The following is a 21,009-nucleotide window of genomic DNA, read 5'->3' as shown; positions in this document are numbered from 1 at the left end:
CAATATTTCTATAGCAATAAAAATAATAAAAATTCGTAATATTTTGTCATACATCATTGCTATTTAAATTCCAAGAGAATTTTTTATTTCAATCGAGGTGAAAAAAAAAAAAATCCTCGACATTGATTACAAAACACTTAGAAAGGCTTCCCCTCGTTCCGCGCGTCGTCCAATGGCAGGCGCGGATCTCGGAGGCCGCCATGTTGGTCCCTAGGAACGGCGGCCGCCCATTGGCCGGCGGCGGCGGCCGCGGCGCGGCGCTCGCGCATGCGCGGGCCGCGCGTAGTTCGGCGCGACGTCGCTCGCGCGCGGCAGAAGCGCGCGAACCGTGCAGCGCGGCGGTTGGCTGTCGACGGCGGCGGCGCAGCAGAGTACGGCGCGTGTGTGGATCCTGGCAGCACCGGCGACCTGGTGGCATATCGCATCCCGTTTCCCCGTCAGTCAGTCAATCGGTGTGCCTCCGTTCCGCGGTGTGGTCAGTGTGTCAAGTCAGTCCACGGGCGCGCGTGACCGGGAGCAGGGTGTTCCTTCCGCGAACGTATATTCATTTTCCTCGAACTTCGAGCGGGTCGATCCGGGCGCGCCGAGATATAGAAAATAATAACCCCCCAGAGAGAGAGAGAGAGAGAGAGAGAGAGAGGGAGAGAGAGTGTGAGAGAGAGAGAGATAGAGAGAGTAGGTAGGGGAGATAAAAGCACACGAATTGCGTGCCGCTCCGCAATTTCGGGCGACCTCGCGACGAGGAAGACGACGAGGAAGAAGAAGACTACGACAGAGGATGGCGGACACCAAGGACGACGTGCAGTTCTTCGAGGGCGTCGAGAAGCTCCTCGAGATCTGGTTCACCAGCTCCAAGGGCCTCAAGCAGCACCAGGGTGATCTAAGGCAGATACCAAGGTAAGTGGTGACTTGAAGTTAAGTACGCCGCCCGCCGGCGTCTCTCGTTCGCTCTGCTCCGTTTTTCCTCGTTCTCCTTCATCTCCTCTTCTTCCTCCTCGGCCTCCCCCCGCCTCCCCCCCCCCGGGAGTAATGACAATCGGCGCCGGTCAACCAGGATGAGCGATGACGAGCCGGCGTCCGAGAATTCGTAAGCTAGGTTGGTTTCTGGTCCCAGCACTTTTGACAGTTCCAGCCTCGCTCTGCAGCATCTTCTTCGAGGCCGCGATCTCCAGGTGGGCGACACGGTGGGAAAAAAGATTTTGACAGCTCGGGGTTGGTGGAGAATTTTCGGGAAATTCTCTGGTGCTTGTTTAAAGGTGGCAAGATTTTTTTGACAATTCGGATATGTCAAAGATTGGGTTAGCGAGTTGCGTGAAAATTTGAAAATGGCTGCACGCGCGTCGCATTTTATGTATTTTATGTTTTTCTCGTAGTTTTCGCGGAAATATTCTTCGCGTCGGTTCTTGTGTTAATAATCAGCTGTCTCGTTTGAAGTATCGATCTAGAATAGTTTGGATTTCTGTCTTGGATAATATGTGGAAAAGGAAATATACGTGTGACCTTGAAGGACTCTCGCAGGTCTTCAAATTGAATAAAATATATCGAACGATACTCTCGATCTTATCTCGATCTTTAAATCTTGCCAATGTTTTCATTTCGCAGTCTGGCATCCACTATCTAAAGATTACTTCGATGAGAAAATGAAAAAGAGACGTTTCATAAAGATATATAATTTTTGCCGTTTATTTATTTTCATTTATTCATGCGTTTATGGTATACATTTTTTTTTCAAAATAAATTTATTAACTTATTCATTGATTTTATAATATTTATAAACTTATAAATTAATACATTTTATAAATTTTATTTTATTATTTATACATTTATTAATTCACAAGCACATTTTTCGGCCTCGCCTTATGTCCATATTTAGCATCGAATTGCTTTAATTTATTAATGAATTTATACATTTATTTTAATTTAAAAAATTAATTATGAATTAATAAATTTATAAATTAATAAAAATTTTTTCAAAATAAATTTATTAATTAATTTTATAAATTTATATAAACTTATAAATTTTATAAATTTTTTATAAATTTTATTCTATTATTTATAAATTGATTAATTTATAAATTTATTAATTTATAATTGATTTTTAAAATAAATTAATAAAAATAAATGTATTTTTTCAAAATTTTTATTAATTTATTTATTAATTTTATAATATTTATATATAAATTTATAAATTTTATAAACTTTTTATAAATTTCATTCTATTATTTATAAATTTATAAGCACACGAATAAATAAAAATAAATTTATTTTGAAAAAATAAATTGATAAGCACACGAATAAATGAAAATAAATCTCTTTTGGAGTGGCGGTCCACATGTGGCGGTCACATGTTGGCTATTACATAATCGCGGATTGATAGCGGCATAAAAAAAGCAACACTGATCTGAGGAGGCGATTGTTGCGGTTTGTGTTTACGACGCGACGTGTCGGGGGTGTCGTTGAACCTCGCAAGGTGCATCTTCGAGCGATGCCGACCACCGACGTTTATTTTTGCATATATATCGCGGTGACCAATAAATTTAGAAGCCTACCTAGTCGTCGCAGTCGAGAAGATCCGGGGCTGAGAGCGCGAAATCGCGATGAAGATTTCGATCGGTTTTTTTTATGAAGACGTGCGACCTCGACGTGAGGCTCACAATAATCCGTAATAATCTCTGGCTTGAATGACTGAAAAAAAGTTGAATCGCTTCGAGTTTAGAGATCAAGGTCTCGCAAGTCAGGTAAACAAACGTGAAATACCTCTGGCTTCGTGTCTCCAAGATATTCAAACAAGTATTAAAGCATAGACAATTTAATTTAATTAATCAGCTGTTTTCTGTCATAATAATGATTTTTCCAAATATAATTATTTAATATATTTATAAATATATATTATTAGATATAATTTTTCAAACAATTGTCTCTTCAAAAAATATCATAAGGGAATTATAATTATTATATAATTGAATATATATATATATATATATATATATATATAACATATATATTTATAAATATATTAAATTATAAAATTATTAATTATTATACACACACACACATATATATATATATATATATATATATATATATATAGATAATTGAAATTATATATTAACGAAAGTTATAATAAAAGATTCGTACATTTTTTATACATATAAAGATCGATTTTATCATTTAATTTCGACGCAGTAATAAAGGGTTATTATTATTATTATTAGGGGTTATTATTACGAGAGATTAGTCAAACGTGCTTTTTATGAAATTTTTCGATGCAATATGAGTGGAGTGTTATATTTTTATATAGAAATAATAAATCGAAAAAGCTTTGATATATATAAATGCAAATTTAATTATATGGAAAGGTCTAATAAGAAATTCCCATTTTGTAATAAAATAAGTATAGAAAAATTGAAAAATAATTTAAATTAAAATAAATTAAATGTTAAATAAATAAATTAAATATTTATTATGTAAAATAATATATTAATAATAATATAACATATATAGAATTTAAAAAAAATTTTGACATAACATCTAGATATTTCCATAACTGAATTTGCATGTATAAAAATAGATCCACAGTTTTTATCGGCGACAAATAAGAGTGATAGCGTATTATCTCTAATCTAAAACGTTTTTGTGGAATTTTTATAACGTCCTTGTACGATGCTTGCCGAAATCCGGACTCGAATTTTTGGCGATCTTACTTAACTTTACTACATAATCAATTTGGTCGGTTGACTGAGTAATAAGTAGAAAATCTCTAATTTTATTTAACAATTAATCAGCTGTTTTTCTCCTATACATTTTTCGATTCTATAATAATGAATTTTTCAAATATAATTATTTAATATATTTATAAATATATATTATTGGATATATTTTTCAAATAATTATCTCTCGAAAAAAATTATTATAAGAGAATTATAATTATTATATAATTGTATAATATTTATATATATACACTGAAAAAAAATTGTTAAATAAATATTATACATATTTAGTTCAATATTGTCAAATATTATCATATTTATTTGTTTTAAAAAGAATTTTCTTATATCGAATAAATATTTTTCATATCAAGTAAATATTAGTTTCAAATAAATGATTTATTTGACAGTATTGAAATAACTAAATTTTTTTCAGTGTATAATTGAAATTATATATATATATATATATATATATATATATATATAATTATTTTAATCATTAATTGCTAGAAAATATTATAGTAATAATTTTTTATACCATATATGAATATAATTTTTTATATATTTTTTCTATATATATATTTTTTTATATCTATAATATTTATATATATAATTTCTATATATATACATATATATATAATTATTATTTTAATCATTAATTGCTAGAAAATATAATAATAATTTTTTTCAGGCAAAAATGGGAATCGCTGTTGAAGATGGTCCGTTGCGAAATTATAAGTTTCTGTCGCAACGACCAAGTGGATGCCTACGTTCTCAGGTAAGTCGTTTTATATTTATGATCCGAAAAATTGACCCAACACGAACTTAGGTAACAAATCTATTGTCGGATTTATAAAGGAATTCTTGAAGCCTAAACCTTCTCATCAATAGTTTCTGCATACTTTTGCCTTTCGTAAATTTCTTCAAGAAATTCTGAAGCTTTTAACTTCCATAACTACAAATAAATTGTTTTCATTTTTAATTTAAACAACGTTCATTTGTTCGTCTATTAAAAAAACCTAACATTATTATTTTGATTTTATTTTCAATTTGTACGAGTTATATCTAATTAATTATTATTCTTATTAACTTTTTCAATATTTATAGTTTTTACGACGATTTTCCAGTCGTAAAAAGTTGCTTCAAATATCATAAATTCGTGAAAAAAATATAAAGTCTCTAAAAAATTCTCTTAAAAAGTATTAAGTTTCTATAAAAATTATCAAATCTGAAATCCATTAATTTTCTCAACATCAATAATTTTTGCGATAATTTTTCAATCACAAATTGCTTCAAATAGCATAAAAAAATTGCGAGAAAATATAAAATTTCTTAAAAATTCTTTAAAAAATATATTAAATCTCTACAACAATTATAAAATGTCTTAATTATTCTAAATAAATAAATAAATAATAAATATTTTTCCTCGAAATTCCGATCAGGCTTCTTTTCCTTATATTTAATCTCGAATGATGAAAATAAGTCTTTATCAGATTTTCGTCTTTACATTCCATAGCCCTAATATATACTTTGATAAGGATTGTAAACTCTTATTCCTGTTAGCTTTGGATAACATTCTCTATCATATTTATATACAAATATAATATAAGAAAGATATGCATTGTCTGACAAATTTAGTTCGAACCTAAATTGTTTTCCTCTTTAAAGTAGAATATTCTTGCATTTACATACTTATTTCAGTGACATTTTTAATTATAAAAGTTGATACTTGTTGTCGAAAACTTTGAAAAGTTGAATGAAACTCGGCTTGTATCACTTAAAAAAGTTATTCGTTCACTATTATTAAATTTCTTAATATTTTTATCATTTCTTCGCTATTTTCTCCGAATATTTCAGCGAGAGAGAAATATCAAGACACATTTTTATAATATTTTCTAGCAATTAATGATTAAAATAAGAAATTTCGGCGAGAATCTTAAGCAAAAGCGAAAGTAAATAACTTTGGTAAATATTTGTTTCTAGTCAGAAGTTTATTTTCAGAGCCTTTAATTTCTCGCGTTTATTTTACATACATAAATATTAGAGAATTTATATAAAAATGGAGCATTTATATATATATATTGTATTTCAAAAATAGCTAATAAATAATTTTCCACTCTAAGCATTAATTTAAAAGAGGAGTTTTCGACAAAATTATATCGATAATATTATATATTGAATATTATTTTTAAAAAATAATCCGACTTTTTTCACTCAAAATATTATAATAAATAATACAAATTAAAAATTAAGTTCGACAATATAGGAGATAAATTTCGAGGTTCTTTATTTATATTCTAATTTAAACTCGAATTCTCATATTAAGATAGAGTTTGACAAAATATTTATATCACTATTTTAAATAAGAAAAAAAAATATTTAAATCAATTTTTAAAAAATATTTATATTACTTAAAATAAAAAAATAAAAAAATAAAAAGCTTAAAAAAATGCGTTGTTAGATTCTAGTGATTATAAAATAAAATTTGAATAGTTTCAAAAGAAGGTGACCCCTTAAAGTATCACAGCTGATTAAAAATGAAAATTAAGATTAAACAAGAAGGAGATAAATTCTCTTAATTTGTAAAATCGAACAAAATATTTATATCGCATTTTTTTAAATAAAAAATATTTATATCGCATTTTTTAAATAAAAAAGGAAATGATCCCTTAAAGTATCACAGATGATAAGAAATGAAAATTAAGATCATACAAGTAGGAGACAAATTCCCTTAATATGTAAAATGGAGCAAAATATTTGTATCGCATTTTTTTTTAATAAAAAGGGAAATGATCCCTTAAAGTATCCCTTAAAGTATCACAGATGATAAAAAATGAAAATTAAAATCAAACAAGTAGGAGACGAATTCCCTTAATTTGTAAAATGGAGCAAAATATTTATATCGTATTTTTTTTTTTTTTTTTTTTTTTTTTTTTTTATGAGAAAGCAAATGCGCCGTAAAATAAAATTTATCGGGGGTGAGCGAGAGAGCCACAACGGCGCAATTTTTCGTGACGCGCGAGGCAAGTCGAGAGCGGGTTGGCGCTCCGAGGGGCGTTCCGAGGAGAGAGAGAGAGAGAGAGAGAGAGAGACGACGGGATGAAAAGTGAGAGAGAGAGGCCCTCACTCACCCTCCGTATGTGCTGTATAATCGATATATCGAATTGTTTTGATGGAGAAGAGAGATATGCCGTCCGGCCCGGCCGGCCGCGACGCCACGGGACGGGATGAAACGCGACGTGCCCCGGTTCCAGAATATTCGAGGGTGCGCGGGTCGACCCAGTGCCGCTTTCTCTCTCTCTCTCTCTCTCTCTCTCCCTCTGTCGCGATCCACCCCTAGAAATAAATATAGTCAAGGTGACACTTTCGCGCCGCTCGGTCCTCGTGGCGCGGTTCCTCCTCCTTCAATTTTGTTTTCTCCTTATACTAGAATTCTAAGAGGAATGTATCAGAATTTTTTATATATTTATATGTAATATATATTTGTATAATATAATTATATAATATATTTTAATATATTTAGTATATTTTTATATATTTAATATTTTAATATATTTAATATATATATAGTAATACTTCTTAATATATTTAATATATTTAATATCTTTAATTTTAATATATTTACTATATTTTAATATAATTAATATAATTAATTATATAATTTAATTATATTAGTAGATGTATATATATACCTAATAAGATAGATTATATATATTACTAGATATAATATATATTATATATATATAATATATAATATATCTATACACCAGCTATAAGGAAATTAATATTACTATATATATATATAATGAATACGTACAATATTATATATTAATAAATAATATGGATATAAGTATATAATATATATAATTATATATATTTATATATATGTATATATACATATATTGCAAGATTAATAAGAAAAGATTGATATGAAAAAGTACAATATAACGAAGCGACGTAAAATAGAAACAAGAAAGGAAAGATAAAAAATAAATAAGAATGAAGATAATTTGAATATTTTCGGAGAAAATCCAAATTATTCATTTGACGAAAATGTTGGAACTCATCTCAACTTGTGGTGCCAAATTCTTGAAACTCAGGCTTATTCAGACTAGTATTTCGACATTTATATTGTATCTACCTGGTACTTTACAAAATGCCATTCCTTTTAGACAGAAGAAAAAGATTGAATGTTTTCGCTTGATCCTGCTTTTCTATTTCTTTATGCTTGTTTATTTTAGAGTCCTTTTAAAGTTTTACAGAATTTTCAGTCTTTCCTCGAATACCTTAAATAATCTCCAGTTTCATCTGTCCCTATTTGTACAAGAAAAAGAGGAATTTTTTATAAAAACTTGTCATTTTATTTGACATATTTCACGTGTTCTACTTCGTTTAAATTCGTTCTTTAATCCTTCTTAACATTTTATTTTTTAAATTCTTAAAAAAAGACTAGTATTGTCCCATAAAACTTGAAAAAAAAAAAAAAATTTGGATTCACATAATTTTTCAAATGAATTTTTTATCGGCGTCGCTTTTTTTATCTTTATATTCCGATTTTTATTGCTTGCATGCTATTTGACAACGAATGCATCAAATGATGCAACGTTTCGACCATTTGAATTTGAAGCTACGATTTTTTTATCCTCGCAAATATTTATCGTCAGAAATTCCAGATTTTTTGTCCTCCAACCGGAAAACCCGAAATTTTTTCATATCAGCAACATGATGCATACTATGCAACGTGATGCATACTATGCAACTACGCGTTTACCACGAGGCTTTTATCGTGCATTTTATTTATCGGCATCCTTATTTAGACATTCTTGAGACAAGTGTCGCCGTTACTTCTCTCGTTGTCTTCACGGAGGATCTTAGGGTCAACGTCTATCGCTGATAACCCTTGATGATCTATTTTTAAAACAATTTTACATCGTATTTTCCGGCTTTTACTTTCATCGCTTTTGTCGCGTAGAATTTTTTTTAAATATTGCAAATATTGCAAATCAACCTTTCCACGTATTCGGGAATTTACATTTTAATCCGAAATAATCTTACCGTAAATCATATTTAAAAAAAAAAAATATATATATATATATATATATATCGAAAAAAATTTGTACTTAATTGATGTCGATTTAGAAAGAGAATAAATGAAATTAATATTCGCATGATCAGGATTAACATTAAATTAGAAGTAATCTTATCGTGAAATTTTTTTTTTATATCAAAAAAAGAAAATTAAATCGAGAAAATTTGTACTTCAAATGATGTCGATTTAGAAAGAGAATAAATGAAATTAATATTTGCATGATCGGGAGTTTACATTAAATTCGAAATAATTTTATCGTGAAAATTAAAAAAAAAAATCGAAAAAATTTGTACTTTTATGATGTTCATTTAGAAAGAGAATAAATAAAATTAATGTTTGCATGATCAAGATTTACATTAAATTCGAAATATTATCGTGAAAACTTTTTTTTTTCAAATAAAAAAAAAGAAAATTAAATCGAGAAAATTTGTACTTTAAATGGTGTTTATTTAAAATGAGAATAAATGAGAAAAATATGATCGAGAATTTACATTAAATTCGAAATAATCTTATCGTGAAAAATATTTTTTAAATAAAAAAAATAAAGAAAATTATTGAGAAAATTTATACTCCAAATGATGTTGATTTGGAAAGAAAATAAATGAAATTAATATTCGTATAATCGAGAACATTTACATTAGTTTTGACATAATCTTATCGTGAAAGATATTTTTTTAATTAAAAAAAAACAAATAAAAGTATCGAGAAAATTTGTACTCTACAAATGATGCTGATTATAGAAACAAATGCAATAATACAGAAATTGTACATAACAACGTATAAATAAAATTAAATTTTTAAAGAGATGTCTCTGAAACACACGACATTTGAAATTTATCTCAATATAATTCTCGTTTGATCCACTTATACTGAAGATAAAAAATTGTAAAAATAAATCACGAGAGTATCTTTTTTCTATTTATCGGATCCCGGGAAAAAATTGTTTATATATAAAACAATAAAAAATTATATAGAAATATATATATAATTAGATAAAAGTGCTTTTTATATATAACTATATAAATTTATATATATAATAAATAAGTATTTCTTCATATATATATATAGTATAATATATATGAGAATGTTTCATATCTAATTTGACACATGATTAGATATGAACCCTTATAATTTATATATAAATTTATATAATTATGTATAAAAATAGACATATTTCACATATAATTATTAAAATTAAAATATATTATATATGTACCTATTAAATAAATAATATAATCAAAAAATAATAATACATTATATATTAAAAAAAATAAAATATATTATATATTAAAATATAATATAAAAAATATAAAAAATTAAAATATAATATATTAAAATATAAAAAATTTTTTCCGGGATCGTATAATTAACTCCTTGAGCGAACTATGATAGAGATGAGGCAAGTTTTCGTCGATTTTTCTTCATTAATCGTAATCGAGAAAAGAATATACAACTATATATTCTCTGAATGAATGAATTATCTTGCCGCCGAGATAAAAAAAAAAAATAATTCATGTGTCGACATAAGAGCCGCGATACGCGAAGCTGTGACGTAACCGCGAGGATATGTTCACGTGCACCCTCGTCGGGGAAACGCGCGGTTGAGTATTTTCGCGAGTTATCTTCAACCGGTTGCATTCTAATAGAGAAGCAGAATCCGAAAATAGCGACTGCCACGACAGCCAAGCAAATATCTTTTAATAACCTTCATTCTCTCAGCTGACCTTCGCTGAGTGGCCCATACAATGGATAAGTTAGTCATTGCAATTAGCGAAGGCTAAGTAATTCAAGAGATTGAAATAGAAGAAAAAGAGAGAAATATCCGATGGATTCGCGAACGAAGATTTTCTATTATTTTGAATATATATATATGGTAGTCCAGTAAAATTAGACTTTGACTTCATCAAAATTAGGACCAAGCTGAATTTTTGTGGAGACCTTTATTTCGGTGTTCTAATAAAATCCTGAAAAGTAATTCATTTAATTTCAGCCTTAATTTCAGTCTTTAATTTTAGCCAGGACATTTTTTATATAGGGGATAAAAGGGGGTAAATTTTAGTTTTTTGCCATTATCTCGAAAACTATCCATTTTTCGAGAAAAATAGTTATTATCAAAATTGTAGTTCGTAAAATTTTCTACAAAAAAGATTATTATCCTTTTTTTCGTACAACTAATCGTTTTTGAGTAAAACGTGCGGTAAAGTTGCAATATTTCTAATATAATTTTTCTGCACCTCTTATTGTTAGTCACATATAATATTATAATAATGTGCACATTTTCTTTCAGACTTAATTCGCTCCCCTTTATTTCGATGTTCTAATAAAATCCTGAAAAATATCCTTAATTTCAGCCAGGATGTTTTTCGTGGGGGATAAAAGAGGGTAAATTTTAATTTTTTGCTATTATCTCGAAAACTATCAATTTTTCAAGAGAAATAGTTATTATTAAAATTATAGCTCGTAAAATTTTCTACAAAAAAGATTGTTATACTTTTTTTCGTACAACTAATCGTTTTTGAACAAAACGTGCGGTAAGGTTGCAATATTTCTAAACGGTTAATTCCACGAAAAAAAAGTTTTGTTCTTTTTAAGTCGAATTTTACTGGACTATTATGTATGTAATGTCTTAAACACTTAAAGTATCGTGAACTTTGCTCTCAACCATCGCAACCACAAGCCATTAGTGAAGAACATTGATTTATGATCTTTTAGCTCATAATAATAATGCCACGTGCACTTCTGATTTACATAAGTACATATCAAGTTGAATAAAAATTAAGCAATTATTTGAAATAATCAAATCAAGCGATAAGAAAAATTTGAAAATCAAGTCAAACGAGATTTTTTCATTTAAAAAACTTAAATAAAATTGTAGATTAATTTTTTTCCCAGAATTTTCGTGTTCTTTTTCTTCTAGTTTTTTTTAGTAAAATAAATTTTTTAAATTTACGCTTCGAATAAATATGAAATTTATTATGATCAGAAAAATTAAATTTTGAAATAATCAAGTCAAACAAGAATGTTTTTCATAAAAATTAAACAAAGTTATCGGTTGAATTTTTTAAATCCTACACTAAAAAAAATTTATCTTGCATAATCTTAAACCTTTCAACTAAAAATATTTAAATTAAATATAACATATTATCTAACAAAACGTATATTTGATTTAAATACTAATATTTATCAATCAACAAAATAGTAAACAAGTTAACAATTTTTTTTCAGTGTAGAATTTTTATTTTCTTTTTCTTTGCGGAAAATAAAATTTTTGACAGTTCAAATAAATATGGAATTTTTTTCTTTTTTTTTTTTGCGGAAAATAAAATTTTAAATAAATATGGACTTTATACTATCGTCGAAGTGGGTTATCAGAGAAAATGTTGGAAATTAATGAGATTTTTTGCCTTGAATAAATGTGGAATTTATCATCATATCAGAGTAAAGTTAGAAAAATGTTAAAGATTAAATTCCACTTAAACATCGTTGTTAATTTGAGAGCGAAACTGGCTAATCAGTGCGATCATTTTATCTTATCCGCAGCGAGAGCAGCATGTTCGTATCCAAGCGCAGGCTCATCCTGAAGACTTGCGGTACCACTACGCCGTTGCAGTGTCTGGAGCCACTTCTGGAGCTCGTCGAGGAGTACACAGGCTTTGACGACGTCGAGGTAAAGGACGCCTCTGACACGAGTGAAGAATCGACGAGGAATCGAGAGAACACGCTTCGGATTTATGTATATTATTTATTTATGCAAGGTGTCCTAGAACTGTGTAAACCTATGCGAACGGCAGATTCCTAGGATCATTTGGAGACGATTTTTCCTCGGCGAAAACGTCCAGGCACCAATAGTTTTCGGGTTTTTCCCAAACTAGTTTTGTGGAAATAAAATCATGCACTGAAAAAAAAATTTAGTTAATTCTTATAAGTATTTATTTCAATACTGTCAAATGAATCATTTATTTGAAACTAATAATATTTGTTTAATATGAAAAGTATTTATTTGATATAAGAAAATCCTTTTCAAAATAAATAAATATTTATTTGGTTCAAGTAAATGTTTCATTTCACAGTATTGAACTAAATATCTATTAATTTAACAAATTTTTTTTCAGTGTATTCTTTAATTAATTTCAAGTAGAGTTTACTTTAATAAAATTTTTATTTAAGACTTAATTACAAAGATATATCGGGAACATTAAAAAAAATAATGGTCTGCCTTGACAACAGGTTTACGGATAGTTCTGGGACACTTTGTATATTCCATTCTCCAACTGTAAACATAAACGTAAAACATCGCCGAAATTACGAAGAAAATTCAAGTAAAAGAAACAGACATTATAGGAAAAATTAGACAAAAATACCAACTTTATTAATATTTAATATTAAAAAAAAATTGAAATAGAGAGAAAGAGACGAGCAAAGAGAAATTCGAAATTATAAGAGGAAAGTTCAAGGAGAGGAGGCGGACAGAAAAAGATTTCATTTACTAATATTTTCCATTGTAAAAACAAATGTAATAGAATAGAGAGAGAGCTTCTTCTCTCAGATCACGTTGGCTCTTACTTAGGCATGCGGTGTCTTTAAGTTTTAAATTCGACTGAGCGCGTGATCGTGATAAAGGGGGATTAACTCCTTCCTCCCTTTGTTTGAAGAATGCTTGTTAGCTATATAACTTGACCTAGTGCGCGCGGATAAGAAACGCGACACTATATACGTGGTCCCTCCGCCACGCGAAACGCGTCTCTCTGCCGCCTCCTGGTTTATTGATCTCGTCTCTATCTCTCTCTCTGCGATATACACCTTTCCCCTCGCGCTATCTGTCGCTCGTGTCGCGAATAAGGAGTCGGACGAGTAGAGATCTTTTCTCCTTCTGCGCCTTCGTCGAGAATTTTGACATTTCGCGGTTCCCTCCCCCCACCCCCTCCCCTCGAACAGTTTGACAGTTGGAGGCCTCTCCTCGCGATACCGATCTTCGGAGATTCTAGGAGAATGACGAGAAATATTTTAAATTCGTCGAAGGAACATTTTTTTTAAGTCAAACACTTCTTTCGAAGAGTCATATTTTTTCTCGTCAAATCAAGCTGTTTCTTTCTTTTTAAACTCATTTTTTACAAATATTTAATAATATATTATATAATATATATATATATATATATATATATATATATATATTAATATAATATATTAATAATATATTTAATAATATAAATTTTTTATAAAATATTATCACATTATTAACCGCGTTCTTCTGCGTTTGTTGCAGAATGTTTTTTATTCCCGAAAGAATTACAAGAAGCCGGAACTCCAGATATCTCCGCATCAGACGTTCGAGGAAGAAGTTGCTCTCCTGGATTCCCTCTTTCCTGGTAATTATCGTGCATGTCTCGATTAATTCGAGTATTTAATTTTATTCACGAATTAAAATTGAAAACTTTGAGAAGTTTTAATTCACCTGAACCTCACATACACTATTTATGGATCTGTTGAATATTACTAAAAAATATTCTCATTATTAATGAAGCTTTTTCTCCTCAGTTACTTCCCCAAGTAGCAAACTGACGTCATTAAACGTCAAAATGACGTCCAAATGCTTGCTACTTGAGTTGCTTTTCCCGGTTGCTTATTGGAAAATCAGGGACATAAAGATAAAAATGAAAGTGGAGATAACATTTCCAAGTTCTTAGAATGCTTAAAGAATGGAAGATACAAAGTTCTTAAAGCGATAAAATTTTTTCCGAGATAAAATTAACACCCTATCTTATTTCAGATGACAGCGCCTATTGTATGGGTTCTCCAGAGACGGATTGCTGGTACCTCTACACTCTCATCCGTGATAAGTCGCTGCAGGATCCAGAACCGGATCAGACCCTAGAGATACTCATGACGCAACTGGATCCGGATGTCATGTCAATCTTCACCAGAGACGTTTGCTCGTCCGCTGACGAGGCGACAGTAAAGTCGGGGATCGACAAGCTCATCCCCAACATGATTATAGACGACTTCCTGTTCGAGCCATGCGGATACTCTATGAATGGCGTGTCTAAGAATGTAAGTCGAGCTTTGAAAATAAATATCCCTGCGAGAGATCCGGGAAAAAAATACCTTTCAGAAAATAACAATGCTTTTATACAATGCTTTTATAGTATCTTATTCTTCTAATTAAAGCTTCTGATTCTCCATTGCATATATTATGACGTCAAAAGTGGAAAGTTTTTTTATATTGCATATATATATATATTTCTCTTCAATTCAATAAAGATAATCATTCTAAGTTATCAAGATGAAGATCAAAGAAGTGATGAAGAAAACTTATATATATATATATATATTTCTCTTCAATTCAATAAAGATAATCATTCTAAATCATCAAGATGAAGATTAAAGAAGTGATGAAGAAAATTAATATATATATATATATATATATATATATATATATATTAGAATATTTATTAATTTTCTTCATCACTTCTTTGATCTTCATCTTGATGATTTAGAATGATTATCTTTATTGCATATATATATATATATATTAGGATATTTATTAAATTTCTTTATCACTTCTTTGATCTTCATATTGATGATTTAGAATGATTATCTTTATTGAATTGAAGAGAAATATATATATATATATATATATTAGAATATTTATTAATTTTCTTCATCACTTCTTTGATCTTCATCTTGATGATTTAGAATGATTATCTTTATTGAATTGAAGAGAAATATATACATATATATCCTAGCATATAGTATATAACTGTTATCATCAAAGAAGTGATGAAGAAAATTAATAAATATTCTTTTATATATATATATATATATATATATATATATATATATATATATATAAAACTCACATCTCTTTTCGGCGTCTCCTCAGGGCAGCTACATGACGATTCACATCACCCCGGAGCCCGAGTTCTCGTACGTGTCGTTCGAGTGCAACGTCCCCGAGAAGTCCTACGACGAGATAATCCGTCGCGTGCTGAACACCTTCAAGCCGGACAAATTCGTCGTGACGATCTTCGCCAACACGCAGTCCGCGGCGGCCAATTATCCGCGCGACCTCAAGGAGCGCTCCGACTATCTGAATCGTACCGGGGACTGGCTGCGCACCAACGTGCAGTATTGCCACTTCTCGAGCTACGATTTGACCTGCGCCTTCTTCTCGCGCTTCCCGAGCTGAGGGTTCAAGGACGCTTCATTCGTCCCGGGCCCTCCCGGGACCAATGAAGCGTGCACCATTCCTCTTCTGCCTCTCCGCCTCGCTCTTCGTGACCGTTGTGTCCGCGACGACGCGGACACGACGATCCCGAAGAGCGCAGGCGAAGAGTGCTGTCCCTCTCCCACGCGGGCGTCCGTTTCCTCGGAGGCGATCCGATCGGCGTCGTTGCCGCATCTGATGACCGCGTCGAGCACGATGACGACGACGACGACGACGTCGATGACGACGATGAAGACGCCGCGGTCCAAGGTCTACCGCAAGACGTCCCTCAGGAATCCGTCTCTCAACTGCGAGATCGTCGTCGGCAACGGCAACGTTCTTGAGAAGAACGGGGTCGTCAGATACGTCAGCGCCCAGGAGAAGAAGCAGAAGAGGAGGAGTCTCGCGGGAAGCGAGATCGAGCCGAAGAACGAGAACAAATGGAATCTCGACGACATCCACATCACGTGCAATCCACTCTCGACGCCGTATCCGTATTCCACGCCGGCCGCGACGACCACGACGACCACCACCACCACCACCACGACCGTCACCAGCAAGACGACGACGGAGAGCGACGAGGAGCCGAAGAGCCGCAGCTGCGGCAGCTTCCTACCGATCCTCGCTCTGATCCCGCACTCGGTCATCAGTTTCCAGTATCTTAGCCCGAAGATGAAGTTCTCGTGGTGGCGGAACAAGATCTCGTGAAGACACGCGTAGACGTCCACCGTCGTCGCCGCCGACGTTGTGCGTCCCCGACCTGTTTTATGAAGAGAGACACGCCTCTCTTTTTACCTCGTAGCGAGCTCTCTCTCTCTCTCTCTCTCTCTCTCTCTCTATCTGTCTCCGTTTCTTTGCTTGTATCTCTCTGTATCTCTCTATTTCTATGTCACGTCGGGCCAGTCTTCATCAATTAAATGTGCGAATCCCGAGGAAGGTATCGTCTCGCAAATCCATCTGTATTCACATTAGTTGTAACTTTCCGAGGGTCCTATTGTCGAAAACAAAAAAAAAAACACAAAAAAGAAAAAAAAAGAAAATGCATGCCACGGTAATCTTAACGCATTTTTGAAACGCGTGGCGTTTTTAGAGATAGTCCTCCGATGAGTTTTCGTTGCCGGATTGTCACGAGGTTCGGTTCCGCGATGTTGAAGCATTTGAAATGTCAAAGTGTATTAAGATTCGAAAGATCTTCGGATTTAAGATCCAAGGTTTTAATTTTCTGCAAGAACGCTGTACAAGTTTTGTAACAACCATCTGTCAAATCTTTCAACCTCGCGGAAGGTAGAAAGTACGCTGACCTCGTATTTATTACATCTTTTGTATACGATATTTGTTTTGATTTTGTCAACGCGTTGTGACGGATTTCCTAGTCGATCAAAGTTCCTCCTTCATACGACGCGTTTTTAGATTCTCGAGAATCTGCGCCGGAAGAATATCGTATTTCATTTCCGGATATTAATCCTGCAAGGCAAAAAAAAAGATCCACTCAGATGTTTTAGAATCGAAATGACTTCACGTTAATTTAATTAAATTGAGTATACAGATTAAAATTGTTCATTCTACGATTTAAATTCTCGACGCTCGCGTTTCTTTTCTTCTCTATCTCGGAGAGATATAAACATATTCCAAGATCCTAGAATATCTATGTAAGTGGCGCAAAAAAATCAAGAATTTAAAAGACCGTAGAACCTAAGAATCCACAGTTCCTAGAATCTAACACCTAACGATCCAAAGACCCTAGAATGTAAGGATTCAGAGATCTTAAAATTTAAGAAGACACTTCAACACATCGTAGAGTGTAAGGATCCAAACTATTTTGCAGAATGCGAATATAATATTCAATTGAGTAAAATCGAGCATTCGAAGATTCTAGAATGTAAGGATTCGAGAAAAAGAAAGATATCAAATGTGTAAGCATTTCCTGCGGCGAAAGTGTCAAGCGAACATCATTGTTATCAATCTTTTAATTGTCGAGAGCGTAAAATATGATGAGAAGAAATTTTTAATTGAGATTTTAATGTAAAATTGAAGTATACATTGGAGAGCTGGAAGAAACTTTTTAACATCTCGACGATCAACCTTGAAATGAAATTCTCGGTCGAGGTAAAAATGTCTGTCTAGAAATTTCTGTCATCGACTTTGTTACGTGCGATCATTAATATCGCGGTATAGAAAATTATACGCGTTTCGTTGATCTTCCTTACAACTCGTATATAGAAGCAGCAATTGTATGTACATCGCAGAAAGTAAACTCGATCTAACAATTGTCGGTTGTTGATGGAAGGTGTCGCGATAAGGGAAAATAGTACCAGTTTTTTTTCTTTTTTACACTTTTTTGTTCCTATTTTATGTTCCGTTAATTAATATAGTCCTTATATTTATAAATATGAGAGAAGATATTATGAGTCACACATGTGCATGTATACTTGTTTCGCTCGCTCGAGAGTAATTTTAACGACAGCTCTCGCGATTGAGTTATTCTGACTGTTATAATTCACATCTAGATTAGATGTACATCGGATTATACGATATGGTGGATTTCGTTTCTTTTTTTTTTTTCATACAAATTTCGTACGCAGAATGAAATATATTGCTGATGCTACGATGGAATCGGTCACAAGTTGTCGTTTCATCAAGCAACAATTCGGTTTCTTGTGTATCTTTTTTTCCGATTTTAATAAATCATTTGCGCAAGCATATGCCGTTGTCTTTTCCGTTGTCTTTGATTTTTTCAAATTTTCTCCTCTGTCTTAACTTATTCAAGAAACTCGAGAAAAGAAAAATATATGTACATCTTTTGTTTTTATCTTAATAAGTAAATTTATATATATAAAACATTTTGTAATTATCGTTTGAATAATCAGATTTCTCGATTTACCTCACACGATCGACTCGAGTTGTGACGTCAAAATCAAGAAAAACAATTCACCTTTCTCGCTTCTGACATCATAATTCAATGTGACGTCAATGAGGGACCAAGAAATCTCACGATCGATTTCACACTAATGTCACAATTTTCATTATACATTTTTATATTTTTATAATATTTTATATTTTTAATAATATATTTTGTTTCATTATTTTTTTAATAGTTTTTATTATTTCATATTGTCATTAATCATTAAATCTCTATATTTCAACGAGTTCTATTAAATATATGATTATTAAATAAGATCAATCGGTGTACGATTAAGATAAGCGCGGTTAAAGAGAGAGTACAAATAATTAATCGAGTATAAAAGATTTAATTGATAGCAAATGTCAACATGATAGAAAAATTACTATTATACCGTGGAGTGCTTTCCGAAGCATATTACTATTCGTTGCTAAATATAGATCACTGTTGCATGCTAAAGTAAATGAATTTGTGTAAAATATATCTATGAAATAAAGATTATATTTAGTCAATGAAGGTGTCACATATAAATTTATTAGTCGTCGTTTTAAATTAATATTGTATTTTTTTTCCTTCAAAGTTTAACTTCAGGTATTTATTTAAAAAATATTAATTAAAAAAAAAGAATGTTTTATGTATATTTCTTATTCTTTTTCTCTCGCGATATACTTCAAATTGTACAATTGTGCACATATATGATAAGCAAACGATAGAAATATACTTGTGTTGGGAGGAAGGAGAAGTAATTCTGATCCCCGAAAAGGTCATTGTTAGATCGTGGCATTCAATTTGGGGTGTTGACTAAAACGCACACGTGCTCCACCGAATACAGCATTGAATCTGGACCGAAACCCGATGTTCCGCTGCGTCATTTCCTCCTGCGCGATCGCAGATTTATCCCCCTCAAACTCGTTTCGGATCCTATCCAGAGCTGGATGTGAAAAAACGACCTTACAATTAACGTTCCATCTTCTCGAAATATCCAAATTTATCAAGATGAAAGAAGGTGGAGTACGAGTTATTTTTTTTTTCTTGCAACTATATCCTTCCTCCCTCAAATTCAAATATCCATTTACGTCTTCCTCTTCCTTTCCTCTTGATTAATGAACCTCGCAATTTACGAATCACGTCATCATACGTTGTGTTACCTTTTTGCAGATCCATCTCGTCCATCTCGGTGTTGCTGATCTTCGAGAGCTCGTTCCGGAAACTCCTGGTGATCCTCTTGCGAATGTAATCCGCCTGGATCTCCTGCTTCGTCCTGGGCACCCGGAAGCGGATGCAGCAGCACAGTCCGACGACGAGGCTCAGCAGAACGGAGAGAACGATGCCGGCGAGCTGCCAGACGCGGAATCCCGGAAACACCTCCTTCTCCAGCCACTGTTGCACCGCGTCATCCACGCAGTCCTCCATCCTCGTGGAAACCTCGCTCGACAGGCAGGGAGACGCCGAGGACGCGCTGGATGACGTCGTCTGTTCCATTGTGTGCTAAACGAGGGTGTAAATCCGAGTTCCGAGGAGTCTTTCTAAAATTCGAATTTGTCCTCTCGAATTATATTCGGGAAAAAATACGTGATATTTTTGATTTAAAACATTGTTATTCTGTCGATTAGACTTTCGTCGATGCGTATTCACCCTCGATAAGACATCTCTGAACTGAGGAACAAAATTCACGGCAGTGTCAGAAGGCTCTGGAGGGTGTGGCTGACTTAATTGAACGACATGTTCCGACACTCCCTATTTTACGCCGCTCACTGATTATCAATACTTACAGATCGATACTTACAGATGTAGAAGTAAGTTTGTAGATTGTTAATTGTCGTTTTTATTATCTTTCACAATAATAATCGAATGTATAGTCGTTAAGTAGACGATAAAAGTAGTATCGAAAAAAAAAAAAAGAATTATTATTTAATACTATTTAACAATATTTTTTTGTTCGTTCGACGAGCTGAAACGCGCGTGAAATGTAAAATGATTTGTTACTCTTTCCTTATTTAGTTTTCGTTATTTCTGACGATTTAAAATGTTGCCCCAAAAAATTCATCAAATTCAAATCACAGATTTAACAGACTGTAAAAATGCAAAATAGTGACCTGTCTCTTTGAAG

At 32.1% G+C, this 21,009-nt stretch overlaps 3 protein-coding genes across 4 annotated transcripts; 2 read left to right on the top strand and 1 right to left on the bottom strand.

Moving 5' to 3' along the window:
• The first annotated feature begins 329 nt into the window (after positions 1-329).
• Positions 330-16,055, top strand: SamDC (S-adenosylmethionine decarboxylase). Of its 2 annotated transcripts, none has more exons than XM_029313128.2 (6): positions 330-897; positions 4,399-4,485; positions 12,337-12,463; positions 14,060-14,162; positions 14,564-14,844; positions 15,677-16,055. In XM_029313128.2, exons 1-6 carry the CDS (start codon positions 779-781, stop codon positions 15,980-15,982), a joined length of 1,023 nt encoding a protein of 340 aa, XP_029168961.2. In that variant the 5' UTR covers positions 330-778; the 3' UTR covers positions 15,983-16,055. The 2 variants fall into 2 exon arrangements, with proteins under 2 accessions (XP_029168961.2, XP_029168960.2); XM_029313127.2 differs by having other exon boundaries at positions 12,337-12,529.
• LOC114938950 (uncharacterized) lies at positions 15,983-19,411 on the top strand (the record flags this gene model as incomplete). The annotated part of the gene is made up of 1 exon (XM_029313129.2): positions 15,983-19,411. A coding segment is annotated over one exon (726 nt), but the record flags the coding sequence as incomplete, so codon positions are not given.
• Positions 17,979-20,996, bottom strand: LOC114938993 (uncharacterized). Its single transcript, XM_029313206.2, has 2 exons — positions 20,048-20,996; positions 17,979-19,830 (listed from the first exon to the last, which is right to left on the bottom strand). The coding sequence occupies exons 1-2, from the start codon at positions 20,379-20,381 to the stop codon at positions 19,670-19,672; spliced, it is 495 nt and encodes a 164-aa protein (XP_029169039.1). The 5' UTR covers positions 20,382-20,996; the 3' UTR covers positions 17,979-19,669.
• Between the last annotated feature and the right edge of the window lie 13 nt (positions 20,997-21,009).

The sequence above is a fragment of the Nylanderia fulva genome, unplaced genomic scaffold (assembly GCF_048542155.1).
Source record: "Nylanderia fulva isolate GAGA-0341 unplaced genomic scaffold, ASM4854215v1 Scaffold15, whole genome shotgun sequence".
Lineage (NCBI taxonomy): Eukaryota > Metazoa > Arthropoda > Insecta > Hymenoptera > Formicidae > Nylanderia > Nylanderia fulva.
This window is presented reverse-complemented; position numbering and strand designations above follow the sequence as displayed.